The sequence below is a fragment of the Bubalus bubalis genome, chromosome 4 (genome assembly GCF_019923935.1).
Source record: "Bubalus bubalis isolate 160015118507 breed Murrah chromosome 4, NDDB_SH_1, whole genome shotgun sequence".
Taxonomy (NCBI): domain Eukaryota; kingdom Metazoa; phylum Chordata; class Mammalia; order Artiodactyla; family Bovidae; genus Bubalus; species Bubalus bubalis.
In genome coordinates, this window is record NC_059160.1 from 134312246 (window position 1) to 134324416 (window position 12171).

At 42.3% G+C, this 12171-nt stretch overlaps 1 protein-coding gene across 16 annotated transcripts in view; it reads right to left on the reverse strand.

Annotated features, from left to right (window-relative positions):
* The window catches only part of FAM13C (family with sequence similarity 13 member C), a 147086-nt gene that overhangs the window by 8376 nt on the left and 126539 nt on the right, over positions 1-12171 (reverse strand). For 13 of the 16 annotated variants that reach the window (XM_025285089.3, XM_044942101.2, XM_044942100.2 and 10 more), the window contains 2 exons: positions 9200-9281; positions 7579-7790 (listed from right to left, as the gene is read on the reverse strand). The exons of the other annotated variants lie outside the window; for them this stretch is intronic. In XM_025285089.3, the coding sequence (XP_025140874.3) occupies positions 7579-7790; positions 9200-9281 (294 nt within the window). The remainder of the gene's footprint in view (positions 1-7578; positions 7791-9199; positions 9282-12171) is intronic. 16 annotated transcript variants of the gene reach the window in all.

Sequence of the window (12171 nt, forward strand, 5' to 3'; positions counted from 1 at the left end):
TCTGCCCTCCAGAGCCCCCATGAGAACCCTGGAGGAAGAAAATGGCTCAAACGTGTATGGTTTCAGCCTTCTAGTTATTCTCCAGCCCAGCTGAGAACCATTCTGGCCTCTGCTGATCTTTCTTCACAGAGAAAAGGAAGTGAAGCATTTCTGTGTCTCGCTGCCTGGGCCTCACCTGTTGTCTGTGTTGTAGTCTTGTCTTCCCAGATAAATTACATCATGTATTTCTTCAAATTCTCATGGTCCACATGTATATGATTTCCTACCACCCATCTAATAACCCAGGTTTTTATATATAGTAAAAGTAGTCTGATTTTTAGCAATCTTCATAGAAATTCCACAGGCTATCTGGCCCAAGGCTCTTTTATTTTCAGTAGAAAGAAAGACCAGCTCTCTATGTTCAGTTTATTTATTGGTTAAGTAACCCCAAGAACCTTTCATTTTCTAGCCCAATCATTCCTTAAAGGTTTTCTTAGTCACAATACATTTTTACACATGAAAAATCCACATATTACATGGGATTTTAACAGGTGACAAAGAAAAAAATTTCTCAATTCAGAAAACACCGAAATGATCTTTTATTCAGTATCTTATTGGGACTTACATTCCATAGAAAGCACTTTGAAAAGGGTGCATTTAACTATTACTGGCATCTCTCTATTGCAGTTTGATTTTTGTGACTTTGCTTATTTTTACAATAAAAATATTTTATATTGTCTGGATTCTAGAAAAGCTAAATTTAGTCTTAAAAGAGAAAAAGAAAAGAGTGACCAAAAAGTAAGTTAGAATGATGAATGCCATTACAGAAAGGTTCCTTCCACAGATGCTAGATAAAAGTCAGGGCAGGTATATAACGTATGGAATTCATCTTTCACTCTAATGATTCTATGATTTACTCTTAGGATCACTATTAAAGTAATCCCCAAAGATAGATGTGAGGGTTAAATGGCCATAAGTACAGGACACTGTCAAAACTTTAATGCCGTCAGTGCTTATCCTCGAATACATTTGGACAGGACGGCAGGCTGCCTGAAGAAGAAGGGTTAGTGGTGAGACATGCCAGGAGCTGTCTTCCACTCAGGGGCCTGTGGAGACTAGCTATCATGAGGCCTGCAAAGTGGATCTTCATGGAGGAAAATGAGTCGAGGTAGGCTCTGCAGGACAGGTACCTCCAATCAAGGGGCAGAGACACATTCGACTGAGCTGTTCCTCATTCCTCAGCCACTTTCTACTGAGATTCAGACCATTTTCTCCTCTGAGTCCAATGGCTCTTTCTGAAATGCATCCTGGTCCCCAACTCTGCATATTAGTGGCTGGCTATGACATGTTAGTAGTATCTAACTTATGTTTTTTTATTTAAATGGAGAAAACAAGGACCATGTTGAATAACCTGCAAAAGCCAGAGAGAGATCCAGAGCATGAATGGGTAGTCCGATTTTAAAGATAAATTTAAGGATACAAACCCTGAAGCTAAATGACCCTTCCTTCCTGCTCCTCCATTTTTATGGCATCAGAAGAAAGACTTCAAGAAGGATAAGCAAGAGGGGACCATGCATAGAAGGAAATTTGACAAGCTTTGTTGACAACTTGACATCTCCATCATAAAAACTGCCCCACCCCACCCCACCCAGGAGGTTACTCTAATCACCAAGGTCTGGAATGGCTGCCCCGAGCAAGCTGGTTTTCCAAGCAGAGTTGCTGCTGAGTGGTCAGCCCCAGTGTCCATTCTTTCTGGGCCCTGGTCAGACAGTCGTTAGAGAAAAAACTGCTGCAGCCTAAGTGCTTTTACCACCATGCCTGTCTCCTTTCTCCCCGTGGCACTGGTCCCTGTGTTCTTTCATAGGAAACCACAGAAACATAAAAATCACTCAAACTGTCACCATAAACAAGCTCGCTCTTGCAGAAGGAGGTAGGACTGACATCCCCTCTCTGGACAGAGAGTGATGGGAATCCATTATTCTTGAGCCTTAAGGACTCGAGTCCTGCCAAACTTTCCCTGAGTCTGTCTCCCCAACCCCTCACTGAGGGAGACAGTCTGTGTGGAACAAATCTGACTGTTTAAACTAACCAGTCAGTCCAACAACACAGGAGGTCACTAGTGAACATCACCATGCAAAACAGCTGCTGGAAAGGATGGCCAGGTCAGTTCAGATTTCCAAGCATATGCAGATCAATATTGGCCTTGAAAAGAGAGGCTGTAAGTTCAGATAACTGGCTTCAAAAATTACACACTATATTTAATTTGGAAAATTATGGACTCTCTGAACCTTAAATTCTTAATATGCAAAATGAGGATTATTTTTAATTATCTTATGTAAATATCCCTGGCACAGAGTCAGGCATACTAAATGTTATTTAAGTCATCAAACTACTTGATTTGCGGTTACCATCAAGGTTGTAAATTACTAAAAGAGGAATACCATGGTGCTATTAAAGCATAAGTTTAATAAATAATGAGAAACTATGTCAATATGAATATGCAAAATGAAAAAAGGATTCATAATTATGTAGACTGCTACCTTTTTTTAAGGGGCAAGTTAAGAATGTATATTGATCCTATCTTGTATATGCCTTATATAGAAACTCCAAAAGGACACAAAAAACATTACTAACAACAGCTGCACCTGCTCAGGGGTGGGAGACCTCAGAACTGGAGCTGGCAGACGGGGAGGAGTCTTTTTAATGTGTAGCTTTTTCTGTTCTTTCAACTATGTGAGAAAATATCACCTATTCAGAAAATTAAATTTTTTTGAAAGGTTAAGTAGACGAAAGAACTTGATGGGATATTCCTTTTGGTGCCTTTTACCCTTCCTCCAATGCACAACTCACTAATCCATGATTAAATTTATTTCATCTTTATAATTATTATGTTTTTTAAAAATCTGCTTTTCTCTTCAAAGATACTACAGTTGATGAAGCGGCAGCAGTAGTAATGGTCATCACTCATCCACATTAAATCTGTGCTGTGCACCTGACCCCACCTACAGTTCTTGGAAGGGACAACAATAAAAAGGGGAGAGGTGCCAGTTCCAATTCAGCATTTCAGAGGAAGACATAATCAGCACCATAATCAGAACTGAGGGATGATTCACTCATTTCCAGGGCTCAATGCACACCCTGTGACCTGGAAGTGACTATCTGCAAAAATCACCCACAGATGATAGAGGGAGAAAATCACTCAGTGGCAGGATCTGAACTGTAGGGTCCCCTGCATTTGTCAGTTTTAGGATGAGCTCTGACTAAACACCAATGGCAAAAATTTCAGGAAGAGTCATAATAAAGGCATCTCTAGAAAAGAAAGAACTCATCTTGAAAGTGTTAATATTTAATGCATTTTAAGCAGTAAAGCAAAGACCCTAAATGAAAATCATCCATCATTTTGAGTTTAAAGAAATGGGACCTAATGAGATCACCTCAAATGCTAATCAGTTCCCTAAGGAGCCAAGAATAACACTATCTTAGAAATTTTCAGTCCTCCCTTTGCATCTTCTGTGACTTCTAGACTTCCCCCTTAGGAACCATCCATAGCTGCCTGGCCACGTCAGGTTGGCTGTGTGAAGTTCTCCCAGAACAATCCTGCAGCTTTAGGTCCTGAGACGCACACATTCCACAGCAGGTGATCTCTGTTTAAAGAACCTAGCTTCAGCCTACTGCAGCGATACGAGGCTTCTCTGAAGGGACTTCTGACACTAGGAGTTTCCCTGGTGGCTCAGATGGTAAAGAATGCAACGCAGGAGACCCAGGTTCAATCCCTGGGCTGGAAAGATCCCCCAGAGAAAAAGATGGCTACCCACTCCAATATTCTGGAGAATTCCATGGACAAAGGAGCCTGACGGGCTACAATCCGTGGCGTCACAAAGAGTCGAACACAACTAAGCAGCTTTCACTTTTCACTTTCTGACACTAAACAGTTCAACAGATGGCTGATTCATGTCAATGTATGGCAAAAAACCTTCACAATATTGTAATTATCTTCCAATTAAAATCAGTAAAATAAAATAATAGAAATAAACTGCCATTTAAACAAGGATGACTTCTAGAGAACCCAAAGTTTTTCTAACCTTCAGACTTTCATTTACTTCAGACTTTTCATTTATTCAAATAAAATCATTTCATGTTTTTATTTGACTTAAATGCCTCAGCAGGGTGACGGACCATCCCAGTTTTCCCAGGACTGAGGCTTTTGGTGGGCCATGGAATTCTCGGTGCTAAAGTTAGGAAAGTCTAGGGAAAGCTGGGATGGTAGGTCACCCTACTCGTGAAAGATCTTAAAATAAGTATGTCCGAAACAGACCTGCTAAGGTTCCTCTCCCGCCCTCAGTGTGTGCCCCTCTAGTTTTTCCCCATCAGTAAATGGACCCATGTCCTTTCCTTCACTCCCTACCACCCAGTGCTTCAGCACATCCTTTGATTCTACAACCTAAATAGAGGTTGAATGCATCTGCTTTCCATCTCCACAGTGAACATCCTAGTCCAAGCCGCCCATTTCACCTTCCCATTTCCGCTCTTTTTCCTATGATTTATTCTGCATAGAGCAATCAGGAAGATCTTTTACGTGTAAATCACACCATGCCACTTTCACACTTGGAACCATTCAACAGCTTCCTGATACTTTCAGTGGCCTGGGAGCTCCTGTTATGGGCCCTGACCTGTCGTTTCTGACTTCCTCTCATGCCGCCCTGTGCACCAGAACTCAGACCTGAAAATTCCAACCACCGACGAACTCTTCCCTCAAAGGCTGCTGCCGTACTTGCAGTTCCATCTATCTGGAATGCTCTTTTCTGCTCTCTTGGCCTGCTGATTCTTTTGCATTAAATGTCACAGGACTTCCTCACCACGCTATATAATACAGAAACCATTCTTATTATTTTCTATCATATCATCTGTTTCTTTGCACAGTACTTAACAAAATCTTTAATGGTTTTATCTATTGAGTTATTTCTTATATCTCAACTCCCAGAAAAACATGAGGGCAGTAACCCACATCACTTTACTATCTTGTTAATCTTTTTATCCAGCACATACCACAGTTCATAACACTGATAGGCACTCAGATCTTTTTGCAAATGAATGACTGCCCACCAGTTACCAGGCATCGCCCTTTATTGTCAAAACAACTATATTAATAGGTATTATCTGTATTTTTGTTGATGAGGAAGTTGAATATCAGAGAATTAGTTCACTTGTCAAGCGTACATAACTAGAAAGTGTCTTATTCAAGGACAGAGTCCTGCTGTGTTATACGTTGCTTTTATAGATGTGGTCAAAGTAACTATAAAATATAGGAAAGACCATCAGAAGCACTAAAGAATGGAAAACCACAGATGTGCCTGAAAATGTGAGCATGTCATGTATCTACACACACACACACACACACACACACACACACACGGTTATCTACTTACCCAAGGACCGTGACAAAGTCTAGAACCTTTGTGGGTGGGAGGAGGGGATATGTTGGCTGAGTGAAGATCACTCATCACGACACACTGGATATTTTTAAGTTGAATGCTATTTCTTAATGACAGAGGTATCCAAGGGCCCATTTCTACTTGTATATCATATGCACCAAGAAAGGGAAACAGTAAGTCTTTTGGGATTTGGCATATGTTGCCATCTTAAGATCTAGACTAGATAATGTAAATACAACAGAACAAGTAAAGCCAGCGTTCTCCTCAAGAGGACTTCATTTCAAAGTCTAATATACTAGTCTGTTCATTCATAAACCCATTCACTCTGCAAACACTTACTCAATACCTACTATGTACAGACACTAAGGATCGTAAGTAATAAACAGCCTAAGCTTTACTCAAGAAGTTGTCAAGTACTGTGAGAGACAGAAAATGGCGCACAGAATAGTTAAGAGTTATGTTAGGGTATTCAGTTCAGTTCAGTTGCTCAGTCGTGTCCGACTCTTTGCGATCCCATGAATTGCAGCACGCCAGGCCTCCCTGTCCATCACCAACTCCCAAAGTTCACTCAGACTCATGTCCAAGGAGTCAGTGATGCAATCCAGCCATCTCATCCTCTGTCGTCCCCTTCTCCTCCTGCCCCCAATCCCTCCCAGCATCAGAGTCTTTTCCAATGAGTCAGCTCTTCGCATGAGGTGGCCAAAGTACTGGAGTTTCAGCTTTAGCATCATTCCTTCCAAAGAAATCCCAGGGCTGATCTCCTTCAGAATGGACTGGTTGGATCTCCTTGCAGTCCAAGGGACTCTCAAGAGTCTTCTCCAACACATTACTTAGTTGTTAAGTAACAATTACTAAGTTGTTGTGTCTGATTCTTTTGTGATCCCATGGACTGTAGCTTCTGTCCATGGGATTTCCCAGGCAAGAATATTGGAGTGGGTTGCCATTTCCTCCTTCAGGGGATCTTCCTGACCAAGGATTGAACCCATGTTTCCTGTATTGGCAGGCAGATTCTTTACCACTGAGCCACCAGGGAAGCCCTATGTTATGGTGAAGTGAAGTGAAGTGAAGTCACTCAGTCGTGTCCGACTCTTTGCGACCCCATGGACTGTAGCCTACCAGACTCCTCCATCCATAGGATTTTCCAGGCAAGAGTACTGGAGTGGGTTGCCATTTCTCTTCTTCCTTCTCTTCTGTTATGGTAGCTATAGACTATTCAAGAAATGAAAGACAATCCCGCTATTCAGAGTCCAGACAGAAAGGACTACTAGGAAGGTTCCTTGGCATTAGTAAAATGTGAGCATAGGTATGCAGGAGAAGAGGGACTAACCAGGTAAGTACTATTGGTTTCATCATCTTTTTTTGTAAAATATAATACACCTTTTCTTTGAGCTCATATATCCAAATGTGTAACTGACAACTGTATCTGGGTATCTCACCAAGATTTCAAAACTAAGATGTCTAAGCTGAAGTCTTTAGATATGTTACCTAGCACTCCTCAAGAAACCCTACCTCTCTATCCTTATGATATGAAATATTAAACCATATTTACATGGCATTTACTCTCTGTGCCCAAATTCATAAGGACAACATTCAAACCAGAGTATGGCTCATTCAAGTAACCCTAACTTGACTACATCTATAAAGACCCTGGGCTTCCTAGGTGGCTCAGTGGTAAAGAATTCACTTGCCAGTGAAAGAGACTCAGGAGACTTGAGTTCAATCCCCAGGTTGGGAAGATCCCCTGGAGGAAGAAATGGCCACTCACTCCAGTACTCTTGCCAGGAAAATCCCCTGGACAGAGGAGCCTGGTGGGCTACAGTCCATGGGGGTGTGCACACACACACACACAGTAAAATGAGGCTATAATCCTAGTCTTGGGTTCATTTGCTAACTTATCAGGGGAAAGTAAGGGAGAACGAGATATGATATACACTAGCGTCTTTCCCAATTGTCTCTCATCAACATGCAACACTATAACCTTCAGAATGGCAACACCCAGAACCATGTGGCAATACCGTAGGTCATAGCTAACAGCCCACTAGGAACTCATCTGACTGAAATTTCAGAGCCAGTCTCACAAAGACGTTTATGTGTACAAACTGGTCAAAACCACAGTCTTACTGGCACCATGTGGAGTGCTGGGGCCCTGTGAAGGCTGGTGAGGTACCTTAGGATCCTCCTGGGAAGGAAGCTGCTCTCTCTTCTCCCTCAGGCAGCTCAGCACAGCATCTGGAGTCTCCTCTCCCGAGGAGCTCGGCTCAGGGCCCATGGCCTCCGGCTTCCCATTCTCTCTGGGGACTGTGGGTTGCTCACAGGGCGGGATCCTAGGTGGGCCTTTGGGAGCACTCCCTTGCTCTTCCGACAGCTTCAGCTTTAGTTCTAAGAGAAATGTGATGAGTTACCATGAGCACGCAGACTCATTGGTCTAATAAGAGCAGACAGACTTTCAGGAATTTCTCCCCTGATGCCGAGTGGAAATGAACAGTGCTGCCCATGGCTTTCCACAGGGCAAGGGCAGCCTTAATAACCAAGGCCAGCAGCACACACTCCCCATCAGATGTGAAAATAGAGGGCTCTTGAGGCAAGGATCTCATAGAAGTAGAAGGATCATGAATGGTTTAGATTTCAGAGGAAGAAGACCAGAGGTACTTGGCCCCAAAGTTTTCACTTGTTATCTGACACAGCACCTGAAATACTACACTCAAAGATTCCTTTGCTCAGGTTTTGAAAGTTGTGCAGTCATGAAGAGCCCCCTGTGGAAACGCAAGGTCTACTGGAAGACATTACACAGGCAGTCATCTGAGGATATACAGGAGGGAACGGGAGACAGAGTGCCAGCCCCAACCTGACAGATCTCACAATTTTGTCTTAATGCCAATATTTAAAATCCAGAAATCACCATTATTGCAATGTGGCTTTATATAAGCCTACATAATTAAAAATAAAAGGGCCACCTGGGACTTATTAGGAAATTCCATTTCAGAATATGCTAGGGGACTGGTCTTTTGAATGAGGCACCATTTATATTGATTTCTCAATTACATAGCACATTGTCTTTGTTTGATGTTTGTTTTTTAGTTAGGCTCTGGCGTGGTGTTTAAACACTGCATATTTTATAAACCTGCTACATCACTACAGTTTAATACCACTGAATTAATTTAATATTCCTTTCCAGTTCTTTATCACCATCCTTCTAGAAATCTGGAAAAGCTCCTATGTCTCTAGGTATTGAAATAAAAATGTAGGAAGAGGAAGAAAATAAATTTTTATTGGTAAATAACTATAGTCCCTTAAAATGGATTTGAGAGTTAATTAACACTCAGACCACCATCTCCAGAGAGACAAAGAAAGGAGGAGACTGGATTAGGAGGCAAGAGAACCGAGTTTTACTCTGAACTCACCACCTTCCAGCCATGTCACCGTCCCCTCTCTCTGGACATAAATATCCTCCTCTGTGCAGTTTGGGTATGTGGAATCAACGACTGCTTAGGCCTCTTTCTAACATCCAACAACCCAACAACCCAAGGAGGTGAACACTCCACGTTGAAATGTTCCTCGCACTGAAGTGAATCATTCCACCTGGGAGGCTGGATTTCCTCAGTCCCTTTATATGCAGATGTATTCAATGGGATCAAACAATGAAGGGGACCCAGGACTCCTTAAGACAGGGCTTCCAAGCTCAGCAGGAGACAAGGTTAAAGAGGGCCCAGGCAGAAGAGAATCCAAAACTGCTTGGAGCACGTTATCACAATTTTAACTGCTTCCAGACTCCCTTGCTAGGCATTTACCTTTGAGCTGTTTACGACCTTTAGCCAAATCATTCATCCATTTCAGGACTTCAGGATTAGAGGTCTTGTCACCATGGGAAGGCTGCAAGGGAGGGGAAAATGGGGGTAGAAGGAGGGAAAGGGAGGGAGGGAGAGAAAAAAAAGAGAGAAAAGAAAAAAAAAAAAAAAAAACAAATGTTAAGCAGCTGAGGCACACAAAGATAGTTCAGGAACATATATAAAGCTGGGAGGGAACTTCAGGCAAGCTATCTCCAGCAGATGAAGTTGCATCTGAGAAGCAGAGCAAACATTCCTGACTTCCTCCATTCTTTCATCCTTGCCATGAACCTTGTTTCTAAACATGCCTGGTCACCCATCATTTTTCCATAGCCCTCACCATGCCAGTGCCCCATAAAGTCTACTTCTCAATCACCTTGTGGGCTACCCACACCTGACACCCCACAGCCAGGTCATTCTTTATATCAGCTTAGAGGGCTGCTGCTGCTGATGCTAAGTCACTTCAGTCGTGTCCGACTCTGTGCCACCCCATAGACAGCAGCCCACCAGGCTCTCCTGTCCCTGGGATTCTCCAGGCAAGAACACTGGAGTGGGTCGCCATTTCCTCCTCCAATGCATGAAAGTGAAAAGTGAAAGTGAAGTCACTCAGTTGTGTCCGGCCCTCAGCGACCCCAAGGACTGCAGCCTTCCAGGCTCCTCCATCCATGGGATTTTCCAGGCAAGAGTACTGGAGTGGGGTGCCATTGCCTTGCCTCTGTTCATGGTTTATGACCACACCTGTCTAGGGAATACTACAAACTGGAAGCTTTAGCTCCTACCAGTCACAAGCTCCAAGCTGAAGAAAGGAGACCCCAGGATCTTTAAAACTTTGTAAGTCTGAGAAGTCAGTATTTATGGAAGAATCCTCATCCTCATATTTCAACTCCTCACTGTTTATAGACTTACTATCCAGATGGAGTAGCATTAAAGTAAAGATTAACCATATGAGTGTGGACTTGGGTAAATTATTTAGCCTCCCCATGCCCCAACTTCATCTATCAAATGAGGATTTAATAGCATCTTTTTCATAAGTTTTCTATTAGGGATAAATCAGTGAATATGCATGAAACATGATGAGTCTGAAACATGATGAATATGCATGAAAAAAGTTCCAGGCACATGCTAAACACTATCAATGTGTTAGCTAGAATTTAAAATAGTATTATTGCTATCATTACTGGGATATCATACTAGGATAGTATGTCCTCACTAGTAACTAATCACACTTGGATGTGGCAATAAGAATATAGCTTTAATTTTAGAAGAATATGACTCTATTCATACAAATTATTTATCTTGAGTTCTGGATTTCTTTTCAGAGTATAAAAGTGAATTTTCTATAGAAAAGAGAAACCAGGAGAGAAGAACAGCAAACATACCCACTCTGGTAACATAAACACAGGCTCAAGAAAATTAGTGGTTACTTTGAACTGGGGATATATTAATACAAAGAGCTATATAGGCATGCTCAAGAAGACATCATAAACACTGTCATAATAGCCAGAAATGTGTGCAATGTTAGTGACAAGACTGGCGGCTCTGCTGTGATTAAGAATCTATTAAATCCATGTAACATCAGCAAGTTGTTGGTGAGACAGAGAGACATGGGGAGAAGACCGTGTTCCTCTCAAGTCTGAAGAAAGAAACAGTGCTCCTGTAAGAGGATCATCAAATGTACACGGGATTAGATGTTTCAATTGTGAAACACAAAACATGGTTCTGTCACTTCTATAGAGATGCAAAATCCATACAGTTTAAAATCAAGATGCAAAATTACACTGAGGAAGATTCCCCTCCCCCCGCCTTCATGGAAGCCCAGTGATTTTTTTTTCCCTACAGGAGCCCAGAAGGGAGACGCTGGTTTCCTGGAGGGAAGCCCTGGTTTCAGGACCACGGACAGCGACACAGGGACACACCCCCAACGGCTGCTCCTGGTCCTACCCACCGTCTGCTAGAACGACCCCCTGATACAATGTGGAGTATTCTGTCTGTGGGTAACAGTCTGGTTATGTGAACAGTCAATATTTTACACTTGGTTTCTCAAAATCCTCACAGAAATCTCCACATGGATCTGAAAACACATCCTGTTCTCTGGAACACACCTTTTTCACTGGATATGCTCCACACAGTTAATGCACTCTTTTCGAAATACTGTTAAAAACAAAAATCTAAGACTCTAAGACAAGGACCACCAAAGAATTAAACTTACACTACTGCAAACAGGACTTAGTAGAAATTTAAGGCCGAATTTTCTGACAAAATATCTGAAAGCCTGAAATCATTTTCTGAAATGAATTTTGTATTCCTCTACTCCTGGGAGAGCTTTCAAAAAAAGGTTAAATCAAGCTGAGAAGGATGGCAGCTCTCATATCACATGGAAAGTTTTCACACACAAGCTGTGGATCTCCAAGCCGTCTAACTTCTGGGCTGAAATATTTCAGTTTAATAGGCCCCAAGGGCCATAATACCACAACCTTAGTGCAGATGTTGTTCAATGAGATTTAAATGGGGCTCCTGAGTCACATAACTGAGGGTGCGGCTGGACCAGACTTGTGATTTGCCAAACATGCTAGTGGTAAAGAACCCGCCTATTTATGCAGGAGAGTTAAGAGGTTGGGTTCAGTCCCCGGGTCAGGAAGATCCTTTGGAGAAGGGTATGGTAACTCATTCCAATATTCTTGCCTGGAGAATGCCATGGACAGAGAAGCCTAGCAGGCTACAGTTCAGAGCATCACAGAGAGTCGGACGTGACTGAAGTGACTTAGCACACACACATGCAAAGACAATTCAAAAGACATCTTACAAAGATTTACAGATCAGGAATGAAAGGACCCATGTTACTGTCTTAGCTGTGATTAATTCTTTGCTGTGTGAACCCAGAGAAGTTACTTCCCTTCTCTGAGCCTCAGTTTCTTCAGTGGTCAAACAAGAGAAGA